The sequence below is a fragment of the Oncorhynchus tshawytscha genome, linkage group LG01 (genome assembly GCF_018296145.1).
Source record: "Oncorhynchus tshawytscha isolate Ot180627B linkage group LG01, Otsh_v2.0, whole genome shotgun sequence".
Lineage (NCBI taxonomy): Eukaryota > Metazoa > Chordata > Actinopteri > Salmoniformes > Salmonidae > Oncorhynchus > Oncorhynchus tshawytscha.
In genome coordinates this window covers 10,727,852-10,742,523 of record NC_056429.1, presented here as the reverse complement: position 1 = coordinate 10,742,523, position 14,672 = coordinate 10,727,852, and the positions used below count along the sequence as shown (strand labels likewise).

Genomic DNA, 14,672 nt, shown 5'->3' with positions numbered 1-14,672 from the left:
AAGGTGTGTGTGTGTGTGTATACAGGCGTGGAAGGACCCCATTTCCCGCCAAATCCGTTTGCTCCCTGTTCTTAGCAAACTGATGGAGAGAATTGTTTGAACAAATAACTTCTCTGAAAAATGTAATTTTAACTACCTACTTTCACCATACATATAGGGAAAGGTTCTCAACTTGTACTATAACGATCCATATGACTGATGATTGGCTAAAATAAATAATAAGATGATAGTTGGATTCTATTGTTAGATTTCAATGTAGCCTTTGATGTTATTGATCATAATTTGTTATTGAAGAAACTCACTTGCTATGGCTTTACAGTGCATTCGTAAAGTATTCAGACCCCTCAACCTTTTTCATCATTTTGTTATGTTACTCTTATTCCAAAACGGATTAAATTAATATTTGTCCTCATCAATCTACACACAATACCTCATTATGACAAAGCGAAAATGGGTTTTTAGACATTTTTGCTAATTTATTCAAATAAAAAACAGAAACCTTATTTACATAAGTATTCAGATCCTTTGCTATGTGACTCAAAATTGAGTTAAGGTGTGTCCTGTTTCCATTGATCATCCTTGAGCCGTTTGTACAACTTGATTGGAGTCCACCTGTAAATTCAATTGATTGGACATGATTTGGAAAGGCGCACACCTGTCTATATAAGGTCCCACAGTTGACAGTATATGTCAGAGCAAAAGCCAAGCTATGAGGTTGAAGGAATTGTCCGTAGAGCTCCTAGACAGGATTGTTTCGAGGCCCAGATCTGGAGAAGGGTACCAAAACATGTCTGCTGCACTGAAGGTCCCCAAGAACAAAGCCACCTTCATCATTCTTAAATGGAAGAAGTTTTGAACCACAAAGACTCTTCCTAGTGCTGGCCACCCGGCCAAACTGAGCAATCGGGGGAGAAGGGCCTCGGTCAGGGAGGTGACCAAGAACCAGATGGTCACTCTAACAGAGCTCCAGATTTCCTCTGTGAAGATGGGAGAACCTTCCAGAAGGACATCCATCTCTGCAGCACTCCACCAATCAGGCCTTTATGGTAGTGGCCAGACGGAAGCCACTCCTCAGTAAAAGGCACATGATAGCCCACTCAGAGTTTGCCAAAAGGCACCTAAAGGACTCCCAGACTGATGGTCTGATGAAACCAAGATTGAACTCTTTGGCCTTAATGCCAAGCGTCACGTCTGGAGGAAACCTGGCACCATCCCTTTGGTGAAGCATGGTGGTGGCAGCATCATGCTGTTGGGATGATTTTCAGCGGCAGGGACTGGGAGACCAGTCAGGATCGAGGGAAATATTAACGGAGCAAAGTCCATCGAGATTCTTGATGAAAACCTGTTCCAGAGCGCTCCATACCTCAGACTGGGGCGAAGATTCACCTACCAACAGGACAACGACCCTAAGCACACAGCGAAGACAATGCAGGAGTGGCTTCGGGACAAGTCTCTTTATGTCCTTGAGTGGCCGAGCCAGAGCCCGGACTTGAACCTGATCGAACATCTCTGGAGAGACCTGAAAAAAGCTGTGTTGTGACGCTCCTCATCCAACCTGACAAAACTTGAGAGAATATTCAGAGAAGAATGGGAGAAACTCCCCAAATACAATTGTGCCAAGCTTGTAGCGTCATATCCAAGCCGACTCAAAGCTGTAATCGTTGCCAAAGGTGGTTCATCAAAGTACTGAATAAAAGGTCTGAATACTTACACTACTGGTCAAAAGGTTTAGAACATCTACTCATTCAAAGGTTTTTCATTATTTTTACTATTTTCTACATTATAGAATAATAGTGAAGACATAAACTGTGTTACACAAAATATATTTGAGATTCTTCAAATAGCCACCCTTTGCCTTGATGACAGCATTGCACACTTTTGGCATTCTCTCAACCAGCTTCACCTGGAATGTTTTTCCAACAGTCTTGAAGGAGTTCCCACATATGCCGAGCACTTGTTGGCTGCTTTTCTTTCACTCTGCAGTTCAACTCATCCCAAACCATCTCAATTTGGTTGAGGTCGGGGGGATCGTGGAGGACAGGTCATCTGATGTAGCACTCCATCACTCTAATTCTTGGTAAAATAGCCCTTACATAGCCTGGAGGTGTGTTGTGTCATTGTCCTGTTGAAAAATAAAGGATAGTCCCACTAAGCACAAACCAGATGGGATGGTGTATTACTGTAGAATGCTGTAGTAGCCATGCTGGTTAAGTGTGCCTTGAATTCTAAATAAATCACAGACAGTGTCACCAGCAAAGCAAAGCACCATCACACCACCTCCTCCATGCTTCACGGTGGGAAATACACATTCGGAGATCATCCTTTAACCCACACCGCCTCTCACAAAGACAGTGGTTGGGACCAAAAATTTGGACTCTAGACCAAAGGACACATTTCTACCGGTCTAATGTCCATTGCTCGGGTTTCTTGGCCCAAGCAAGTCTCTTCTTTGTAGCAATTTGACCATGAAGGCCTGATCCAGTTGAGGTTGAGATGTCTGTTACTTGAACTCTGTGAATCATTTCTTTGGGCTTCAAATTCTGAGGCTGGTAACTCTAATGAAGTTATCCTCTGCAGAATATGTAACGCTGGGTCTTCCAGTCCTGTGGTGGTCCTCATGAGAGCCAGTTTCATCATAGTGCTTGATGGTTTTTGCGCCTGCACTTGAAGAAACTTTCAAAGTTCTTGAAATGTTCCGTATTGACAGACATTCATTGTTTAAAATAATGAACTGTTGTTTCTATTTGCTTATTTGAGCTATTTGCTTATTTGAGCTGCCATAATATGGACTTGGTTTTTAACCAAATAGGGCTATCTTCTGTATTCCACCCCTACCTTGTCACAACACAACTGGTTGGCTCAAACGCATTAAGAAAGAAACAGATATGTTCACTACTGTGTCCCTCAGGGAAGTTGCCTTGCGCCTTTACTCTTCTCTATTTTTACAAATGATTTGCCATTGGTCTTACACAAAGCTAGAATGACTATGTATTCAGATAATTGCACACTCTACATGTCAGCAACCAAAGCCAGTGAGCTCACTGAAATTCTAAATAAGGAGTTACAGCCAGTATCAGAATTTCTGATCAATAATAAACAGGTCTTAAATACATCTCTATCTAAAAGCATTGTATTTGCTTCAAAACATTATGTAAGACCTAAACCTCAACTGAAGTTGAACATAAAGGGTGTGACCATTGAGAAAGTTGAGGAAGCTAAACTCCAAGGTAACACATTGGACCGTCAATTATCATGTTCAAGTCATATTGACAAAGTTGTTGTGAAGATGGGGAGAAATACAGTATGTCTGTTCTAAAAACATGTTCTGTGTTTTTGACACAAACATCACCTGTACTAGTTGTTCAGGCTCTTAATCAGGTCCCTTCTTGATTACTTAAAAAAAGAAAGGAGAGCCGCACCTTCTAGAAGCTCAGATGCAAAAAGATTTATGTCCAACGTTTCGACAGACAAGCTGTCTGTCATTATACCTTGATGAAAACAGTGTGGGATGACTCATTTATATAGTGTCAAAAGACACACAGGTGTCTGTAATCATGGCCAGGTGTGGCCTGATATCATTGGTTAATTCTCACGTTAAAATAGCATACAAAAAACATAAATGGATAGCGTACGATCATAGATCAAATTTGGCTACATACAGTGGGGCAAAAAAGTATTTAGGTCAGCCACCAATTTCTTCAAACCAAGCTGCTTACCTATTGCAGGTTCAGTCTTCCCAGCCTGGTGCAGGTCAACAATTTTGTTTCTGGTGTCCTTTGACAGCTCTTTGGTCTTGACCATAGTGGAGTTTGGAGTGTGACTGTTTTGAGGTTGTGGACAGGTGTCTTTTATATTGATAACAAGTTCAAACAGGTGCCATTAATACAGGTAACGAGTGGAGGACAGAGGAGCCTCTTAAAGAAGAAGTTACAGGTCTGTGAGAGCCAGAAATCTTGCTTGTTTGTAGGTGACCAAATACTTATTTTCCACCATAATTTGCAAATAAATTCATAAAAAATCCTACAAGTTGATTTTCTGGATTTTTTTTCTCATTTTGTCTGTCATAGTTGAAGTGTACCTATGATGAAAATTACAGGCCTCTCATCTTTTTAAGTGGGAGAACTTGCACAATTGGTGGCTGACTAAATACTTTTTAAAATCCCACTGTAAGCGACAAACATTTACAATGAATAGCAAAATCACAAGAATGGCTTCAGATCAAAGTCTACGTTAAGAACGAAGGGAGCAAGGGTCTTTAAGTTAAAGATCCAAGCAGCCTCTCATTTTAACAATAAAATGTTGAGGTCACCTCCTCATCTAGGGAGGGTGGCATGTTGAATGACAATGTAACATAGAGACAAAATTGAGTGGTTTTCTTCCAAAAAGTGGGCCGCAAGTCGAGTTTTTTGCACCGAGATATGTACTTTAAATTCGTGCTTTGTTTTACCCACAATTTTTACCACAAGGACAAGTTATAAGATAAATAATGCCTTAGTGGAGCACGTGATAACACCTTGATTGGGATCTGTTTTCCTGTTTGGGGGTGTTTGAAGGATCTACATTTATAATTTCCATTTGTATTGAGCACAGCTATTACACTTGTAGTTTCCATCCAGTAGGGGTGCAAATACACATTGTGCAGTGATATTTTGGGATGGTAAATCATACCAGTTGATCGCTGAGGTTTCTGCCCCGCGAGAATATGTTGGGCCCGCTGGCAAGGAAATAAACCAACCAGCACGCTGGCAGATTCCCCCAAGCCACGGATGTGCCCCCTAGACAACTGCGCAGTCCACAGACACCACACAAAAATAACAAACCAAATAACCATGCCCAACATATTCCAAAGTGTGACATGTCGCAAAGCCTAACAAGGGAATAAGAAAGGCTATAGTGCCGAGTAGCAAGTTTCACTACCCTATCCAAATCTCACACTGAGGTACACAACCGATTGTACTCACCTCAGACCGATGTCCCAACAGCTAGTAGACCAAGAGTCTCCAGCCTCGGCAGGGTCCTGGAAACTAAACAATATACTTTCTCCAACTCAGCACACAACCAACTATCCACCGCAGTGGCAAGTTTACCAAACAAAGGCAACCAACACTGGGCCTACCAAACATTACAACTCAAATGCTGTAACAAAAGCTACAAACAAAGCACCTACAGAGTTCTCAAACATGAACTCCATGTTTTCTCCCAAACACAATACCTTCAAGATCTCGGAGGAGGTTCTTGATTACTGTCAAGTGCAGCAAAGAAAGACCTAGCAAAGCTGCAGCTGGCTCAAAACAGAGCAGCACGCCTTGCCCTGAAGTGCACAAACAGAAGTAATATCAACAACATGCATGCCATGTCTTTCCTGGTTGAGGGTTGAAGAGAGATAAACTACTTCTCCTAGTTTTTATGAGAAATGGAAATTTGATGGAAATTCCAGAATGTCTGAATAATCAAATAACATTCAGCTCAGACACCCATGCATACCCCACAAGACATGTCACCAGGGGTCTCTTCAGACACCCATACATACCCCACAAGACATGCCACCAGGGGTCTCTTCAGACACCCATATATACCCCACAAGACATGCCACCAGGGGTCTCTTCAGACACCCATATATACCCCACAAGACATGCCACCAGGGGTCTCTTCAGACACCCATATATACCCCACAAGACATGCCACCAGGGGTCTCTTCAGACACCCATATATACCCCACAAGACATGCCACCAGGGGTCTTTTCAGACACCCATACATACCCCACATACATACCCCTTTTTTTTTGGACCCCGGGAAGAGTAGTTACTGATTCTGCGAAACTAATGGACATCCTAATAAACAAAAAAATGATGATCTGTTTTGCATCAAATGTTCATCATATCAAACTATCCTATTAAAGTTATATTGGCTCTGATAGAAAGGCAAGAATTTTACCATAAAATAAGCTATTTATAGTCGATGTTTCAGCAAATGCCTTTCTCAAGACTAGACGCCGATCTTGGCTGAGCTTTATGAATTACAGTATTTGCCTAATGAGCCTGGAAATAAGCTGAGCTTTGTGAATGACAGTATTTGCCTAATGAGCCTGGAAATAAGCTGAGCTTTGTGAATGACAGTATTTGCCTAACGAGCCTGGAAATAAGCTGAGCCTTGTGAATGACAGTATTTGCCTAACGCGCCTGGAAATAAGCTGAGCCTTGTGAATGTGGTCAGGTATTCTGCCACTGTCTACGCACTGTTTAGGGCCAAATAGCATTCTAGTTTGCTCTGTTTTTGTTAATTCTTTCCAATGTGTCAAGTAATTATTTCTGTTTTCTCATGATTTGGTTGGGTCTAATTGTGTTGCTGTCCTGGGGCTCTGTGGAATCTGTCTCAATCTTTCTCTCACTTTGACTCTCCCTCTCATTCCCTCTCTCTCCCTCCATTTTCATCCCACTCAATCTCATCTCTTTCAGTCACCATCAGCTCCATTTCTGTTCTTTACAGTCTCCTTCTTCATTAATCTTGCTCTTCATACTTCTTCCATTCTCACACACACACACACACACACACACACACACACACACACACACACACACACACACACACACACACACACACACACACACACACACACACGTGTGTGTGGTGGGTTAAACGTGAAGATGTTGTGTCACTCCCCCGGTGTCCTGCTAGGATGTAATCTATCCTCATTGTTCCAGACAGGTCTGGTCTGCTCTGCAGTGTGTTTGTGTAAGGGGCAGATAAAAGCGCTGTCCGGAGGCCCCATGTGGGGAATGTCTCCTTCAAAGCTCCTTGAATGTATTTTTAACCAATTACTCTTTAATCCAGCAAGCGCACGCGCACACACAGCCCCCCACCATACACACACACACACACACACACACACACACACCCCACACACAAATTCTAGTGTACAGCGGTGGAAACACTCCCCCGTGAGAGTTGTGTGAGTTAATTAAGATATGACCAGGCTCTGTATTCAGAATGGTCACATAGTGGCATGACAATAACTGATGACGGACGGGAACCAGCCATGCCAACTGGCTGGGCAGAGAGATATTTAGTGGTATGAACCGGCCATGCCAAATGGCTGGGCAGAGAGATATTTAGTGGTATGAACGGGCCATGCCAACTGGCTGGGCAGAGAGATATTTAGTGGTATGAACAGGCCATGCCAACTGGCTGGGCAGAGAGATATTTAGTGGTATGAACGGGCCATGCCAACTGGCCATGCCAACTGGCAGAGAGATATTTAGTGGTATGAACGGGCCATGCCAACTGGCTGGGCAGAGAGATATTTAGTGGTATGAACGGGCCATGCCAACTGGATGGGCAGAGAGATATTTAGTGGTATGAACGGGCCATGCCAACTGGATGGGCAGAGAGATATTTAGTGGTATGAACGGGCCATGCCAACTGGATGGGTGAGAGATATTTAGTGGTATGAACGGGCCATGCCAACTGGCTGAGCAGAGAGATATTTAGTGGTATGAACGGGCCATGCCAACTGGCTGGGCAGAGAGATATTTAGTGGTATGAACGGGCCATGCCAACTGGATGGGCAGAGAGATATTTAGTGGTATGAACGGGCCATGCCAACTGGCTGGGCAGAGAGATATTTAGTGGTATGAACGGGCCATGCCAACTGGATGGGCAGAGAGATATTTAGTGGTATGAACGGGCCATGCCAACTGGATGGGCAGAGAGATATTTAGTGGTATGAACGGGCCATGCCAACTGGATGGACAGAGAGAGATTCAGAGGTTTGGTGGTATGGAGGAGGGCTATGAAAGGGACAGGGGTGATTGACTGGTTTTTCTGCCATGGGGGGGGGACTACAGTGATGGAGGAGGGAAATGTTACTAGTGGGCTGTAAGTGACATTTCTCTGCCCTTCATCTCTCTATCTCCCACCTCTTTCTATCTCTCCCTCTCTCTCTGCTAACAGACAGTAGGGAAGAGTCAGTCCTGGGTAGTATTCCTCTGCCCAGCTATGTCATCTCAGCCGTGGAACCTGAAGACCACATCATCCGCAAGTACGCCTTCAAGGTACGACCAAGAGTTTATCTTTATATGATTTTTTTCTTTATTTTATATCTAATTAAATGTTCTATTGCTTTATGTTGTATGTTTCACAGGTTAATATTTATGCCTACTGTTAAAAATACAGCCAACTTTTTTGCATTTACTTAACACTAGCATTTTGTGGACTGACACAAATGGACTCTGCTTCATATTGACTGCAATTTGACCCACCGATGGCTTAGAGGCAGTGCATCACCGTGAGGTCACTATGCTCACAAGAAGAATTCTCTCAATCAAGGATTGATAATATCCAATCAGATATTTAACTGCATCCATCCTCCCAACCCATTGGCTATTGATGATTTTCTGTATTGATCACTTTGTAATATGCTGGTCTATTAAATGAAGACACTACATTTATAAAAAATGCCTTGTTTCTAACCATAGGTTTTTTCTACAGACCTAGAACACGGTGTACATTTTAGGACATCCTACCCGCTATGACACAGAGTTATATCGGTGACAGAGGCTGAGCTTCTAGCTGTATATCTGGTTATAGATTAAGCACATCTTTCTCTAATATTCTCTGCTAGTGGTTTCATTCCCACAGGAAGCCAGTGTGGTTCTGTGACATTTCTTTCCACACTACATACAGGCTTGCCTCTTTTGTCATGCTGAGTCGATGGGGGTTTAAGTTTCAGTCTCTTGACTGTATGCCAGACGGCAGGTATAATATAGGCCAGTGTCTCCTAGTAATGTCCCCCAGTCTCTCCTGCCCCTCTGGCTGTTGGCATTGATTCAATGTTAAGTCCATGTTTCCTCCCTACCCAGACCCCCGCAGGTCAAACCTGTTGAGTCCCCAAAGCAGTGTTCCTCAACTCTAGCCCATCACAGGAACACCTGATTCTATTTCATTCCTAATCATCTAACCCCTCATTATTTGAACAAGGTGTGCTTGTGCTGGGCTGGAACAAAATTGTGCAGTCTTGGTGTTACCCAAGGACAGTCCAGAGTTGAGGAACACTGCTGTCAGTAGGGTTGGGAAAGTCTGCTAACTTTCCTGATTTTACTGCTTATTCCCTCCTGATTCTGGGAATCTTCCCACCAGGATTTTGAGAAAACCTGGGAATTTTGGGACCCTAGGAGCACTGCTATCCGGTTGTCCTGTTATAGTTGGTTCATCATCTGGCGGTGTTGTTGTTTACTGTTTATGGTTGTTGTTTACTGTTTATGGTTGTTGTCTACTGTCGATGGTTGTTGTCTACTGTCGATGGTTGTTGTCTACTGTTGTTGTTTACTGTTTATGGTTGTTTACTGTTGTTGTTTACTGTTTACGGTTGTTGTTTACTGTACTGTTTATGGTTGTTGTTTACTGTTGTTGTTTACTGATTACAGTTGTTGTTTACTGTTGTTGTTTACTGTCGATGGTTGTTGTTTACTGTCGATGGTTGTTGTTTACTGTTGATGGTTGTTGTTTACTGTTGTTGTTTGTTGTTTACTGCTAACGCCACTGTTGACTCAAGCTGCTGCAGTGAGAGACTCTTATGACCCAGTTTGCAGTTGCACTCTAACAGGCTAAATGCAGTTGAAGGCAGAGTGGAGATCTGGGCTGGTCAGGTTGGAATTGACCCTGGAATGGCTCGAGTGAGGGAGGTAGCCAGAGTCCCATAGAAAATGGCTTGCATGTGTTTTCTACTTTCTGTTCCAAGATTCTGTTGGTGCCATAGAAGAGTTGGGAGAATGTCAGGAGTAGTGCCCCCTCCCCCGTTAATACCTGTAACCCTAGTTACCCTGCTAGAGACCACCCTATAGGCAGAACAGGCTAGCCGCGCTGTACATGAAGGCCATCATTCTTTACTAACCAATGAAGCTAGTCACTCTCAGGCTACCAATACATACAAGCTGGTCCATATCTCAATGTGAAATGATTAGGAGGGGGAAAGGAGGTTGGACTGGAACTGTTGTAGATGTCTGTTTTCTGTTCTCCTGTCAGTTTGTTTGTGCTGCAACCATTCAACACTACCGTGAGTTAGTACTACTATTTCATCCCCAAAATATTTCCCCATGGTTAGAACCTCCCTTTCCCACCCCTCCCCTCCACTGTTGAGGCAACCAACCTAGCTAGAAGGCCGGTGACCCCCTGTCCCCTATTCGCTGAACTCTGTTCCCTCTCTTGTTCCTATTGGTGGGCTGCCTCACTGGGACCCCTGTGAGTGTGCGAGGTCGTCCAATGAAACACAAGTTCACCGTCCACTCATAAATAGGTACTGGCCTCTCAACCACTTGTACTACAGTTACTGCTTTTGCCATGTCATTTGCCCGACAATAGGAAATATATACCACGACAGTGTGTATATGGTTCTTATTGTTTGGAGCATGCTTGTTTGGAGACTGATGTGTCTTGGTTACTCCATTTAGTCTGTTATCTCCTTCTTGTATGATCTCATTGCTCATACCTCGTTATGTGTGTTGGCTAAACCTTCATATTTCCTCTGTTTGCTCTCATATCCAACATGCCACTCATGGAGGAGGATTGACTGACTATTTAATAGATTTTTATTTCAGTGGAATAAGATTTATGTTCTCCTCAAATGCCTGCTGTTCTGGAATCACATGTTTGTGTTGTCTAGCTGACTCCTATGGCCCTAGTCAAGCAATAGTAGTTGTCAAGGCAACACAAACCGAATTGGGACCAGGCAACATTTATTAAACACAATATTCACATCCTATACAGTTCCAATCTTCATTTCCATTATGCAGACGAGTAGAGACCGTTCAACATGGTGGATTCCGAAACATATTTGAACAAGTCATGTATTCATTGGAGGTAAACGTATTTCTATGTGAGAGTTTGAGTTTTTGTTTTCAGTTTAAAGACCAGAGCTATGTACCAATGGCACCTTAGCCCCTACATAGCCCACTACTTTTGATTGGGCTCTGGTCAAAAGTAGTGCACTATGTAGGGAATAGGCTCCCATTTGGGACGTGACCCAGGCCCTATGCTGACCTGGAATGTAATGGATTTAGAAAGAAGGGACAAAAAAAAGGCCTGCTTGTCTGAGAGGGGCTGGGGAGAGGAAGAAGAGGACTGCTGCTATTTTTAACCTTCCTGTCTGGGACTACAGGCTATTTTTGAGGAGTAGGGAGAGCGGGAGAGAGACTTGCCCAGGGTGAGCAGTGGAGGTGTGACGGTCACACGGTGCACTGAATGTCCCACTCAGCATTCTTGCTACAGTGAAGAGGCTGTGGTTAGGGCTGTTATTGGAGACCAGGCTCTGTGTAGTTCCGTGTCTGCACATAGTTATATTGGTCTGAAAAGACACAGCAGTTATTGGAAAGTTACAGGGTAGCAGATGGTATAGAAAGATTGTGTGTGTGTCAGTGTTTTTAAATATTATTGTGGGGACCAGAAGTCCACACAAGAATAGTAAACAAACAAAGATTTGATCAACTGGGGACATTTTATTGGTCTCCATGAGGTCAAATGCTATTTCTAAGGGGTTTATGGTTAAGGTTGGAATTAGTGTTAGGTTTAGAATTACGTTAAGGGTTAGGAGCTAGTGTTAGTTTTAGGGTTAACGTAAGAGTATGGGTTAGGTTTAGGGAAAATACGATTTTGAATGGGACTGAATTGTGCGTCCCCAGAAGGTTAGCTGTACAAGACAGTGAGGGTGTAGGTGAGCATGTGCTGTACATCCACCTATGAACAACAACTAGCTAAGTAACAGCTAGAAGCTTGTCCAGCTATTGGACTAGTTAAGTAACAGCTAGAAGCTTGTCCAGCTATTGAACTAGTTAATTAACAGCTAGAAGCTTGTCCAGCTATTGAACTAGTTCAGTAACAGCTAGAAGCTTGTCCAGCTATTGAACTAGTTAATTAACAGCTAGAAGCTTGTCCAGCTATTGAACTAGTTAATTAACAGCTAGAAGCTTGTCCAGCTATTGAACTAGTTAATTAACAGCTAGAAGCTTGTCCAGAGAACTGAAGATGCTACCATAAGCTAGCAATATGCTGATGGTGAGTGAAGGGGATTAGACAGCTGGTTTACACTGTGGCCTGGCCAGTAGCTACGTTATCTCTTCTGCTGCTATACTGTATGGAGTAGGGGCACTTTGCCTCTAGACGCCGATCTCAGGTCAGTTTTGTATTTCCCCCACAAATGGTTAGGAGAGGGGAAGTGTACACTATAGGCTTAACCCAGACTAGGTCGGGCCAAGCCAGGGAGCAGATTTAAGACCTCCCCAGGGGGGAGAGGCAGCCTTCTGGCCTGACCTTCCAGAACCACTGCCTGGGGCTAAGAGCCTTAGTATTACACTGTCAACCTGCAGGAGTGTGTGTGAGTGTGAATATATGTGTGTATGCTGTTGTAAGTATTGTCGTGTCACTAACAACACCCTCAACTCGAAAAGCCCTGTTTCTATCAATCATCGAGTCAGGCAAAATCCACATTAATAAGATACTGACACTCAAATGAAGAAATGGCACCCAAATTACATTACACCTCTGCTTCCTTTGACAGAGACACTTCCCACTTCCTCTCCACAAAGTTAATTAAACTGCATACATTTTTAATGAATGAATCAAAGAGGGAAAGAAATTTGTGTTCAATTACTGTTCATTACAAAGCATTTGCATGGGCTGCCGTCTGGTTCCAAATCACACCAGGGCCCTTATCAAAAGAAGTGCAGTAATTGGGAATAGGGTGCCATTTAAAACACGGCCCTTGCATAGACCCTCAAACTCAACTCTGGACCTCCAAGAGTGTTTCATTGTTCCCCTCTAATCAGAGGCTGACTTATACCTGGGACACCAGGTGTGTTCAATGAATTATCAGGTAGAACAGAAACCCAACAGGCTCCGGCCCTCATAGGGTTAATTATCAGGTAGAACAGAAACCCAGCAGGCTCCGGCCCTCATAGGGTTAATTATCAGGTAGAACAGAAACCCAGCAGGCTCCGGCCCTCATAGGGTCAGAGTTGAAGAGCCCTGGACTAAAGGACAATGTTGGATCCGTAGCAAAATGTTTTGCAACTGATTAACTAAAAAACAAGTGTTACATATTGGACAAATGTAGGTTGGTCCCTCCCCATTTCAGCCCATTAGCCTCCAATTGAATCCTTGTGAATACACCCCAGATAGATTGGCTCTTATTTGCTACATAATGGTGAGGACATGAGTGATTGCCTCACTAATTGCCTTTTGCAGTGATGGCCATCTTCTAACTAAAACCCTCTCAGCTCAGAAGATTTGCTTCTCCATAGACAACAAGACAGAGTTGACCCCTAAAGGGCTTTATCTTCCAAAGTGTGCACTCGTCTACTCCCCCTCACTAGTCTGGTCTACTCTCCCCTCACTAGACTGGTCTACTCTCCCCTCACTAGACTGGTCTACTCTCCCCTCACTAGACTGGTCTACTCTCCCCTCACTAGACTGGTCTACTCTCCCCTCACTAGACTGGTCTACTCTCCCCTCATGTATTTAAAAGGAACAGACTGGTAGAATAAGGTAGAACCTCCCTCCCAACTATACTGGCACCAATCCAATGCTTGTAAATACATGAGGGGGAGTGAACAAGTGCACACTTCTGGATGAAGGCTTAGAGAATTGGAACTCAGCCATAGGGATGTGGACTGATTGGAGTCCTGATTTGCCATCCTTCTCCTAAAGTGTGCACTTGCATACTCCCTGTCATGGATTTTTTAAACACATTGGATTGGTGGAAACGTTGACTGTATGTGGTTTCCCCACCATTGTTAAATCCATGATGGGAAGTCTTCAAGTGCACACTTTAGGAAATGTGTGGAGAATCAGAACAAGCCATAAAGACCAGCATAAGACATGTATGTATAAACAGAAGTACAAACAATTCAGCAGCATGTTGGTATGGCCATGTCACAATGGCTCTTTCTAGGCTTACTTCTTGTTGATTGGCTTACAGTGTCCTCTGTTGTGGGTTGGATTGGACCTTGATATTATTTTGTTATGCCACTCATGCTGCTCTTTGTCCATTGGTCAGTCTGGATGTCTCTCTCTTTCTCCATTCTCAATTGGCTGGCCTCTTGTCTCTATGTCTATTGGCTGGTCCTTATAGTATCTCAGTTTCTATATTGGCCAACACGGATATGTTTGTGTTTGTATTGGCTGATGCTGACGTCTCTCTTTCTCTCTATTGGCTGACTTGAACGCGTTTGTGTCTCCATGGGCAGACATTGGTTAATGTCCCTGTCTCTTTTAATTGTTCAACACTTCTTTATCCATCTCTACCAGGGTTGGGGTCAATTCAGTTCTCAATTCAGTTCATGAATTGAAAAAAATAGTAGGCAAAATTCAACTGACCCCAACCCTGCTATCTACCCCTTTGGCCTGATCCCACATCCATCACTCTTCCTTACTCTGACCCTCCCTCTCTCCTCTCCCATAGGCCAGCCACACAGGCATGCGCTCATATATTTACAACCGGAGCTCTGTGATTGGCTCGCAGGCGGAGCACAGCGGCATGCGGACCTATTTCTTCAGTGCCGACACACAAGAAGACATGAACGGTTGGGTGAAGGCCATGAACCAGGCGGCGCTGATGCAGAACCACACCGCCAGCCTCAAGAGGTAGTTGTCGTTAAAGTGGCCCTGGCCTAGATCCTGGGTC

General features: G+C 43.7%; 1 protein-coding gene across 1 annotated transcript in view; it reads left to right on the top strand.

Annotated features, from left to right (window-relative positions):
* Positions 1 to 14,672, top strand: part of LOC112215449 (pleckstrin homology domain-containing family A member 7-like) — a 204,885-nt gene that overhangs the window by 127,113 nt on the left and 63,100 nt on the right. Inside the window, 2 exon segments of the mRNA XM_042329983.1 lie at positions 7,952 to 8,052; positions 14,451 to 14,632. Coding sequence (XP_042185917.1) covers positions 7,952 to 8,052; positions 14,451 to 14,632 — 283 coding nt within the window.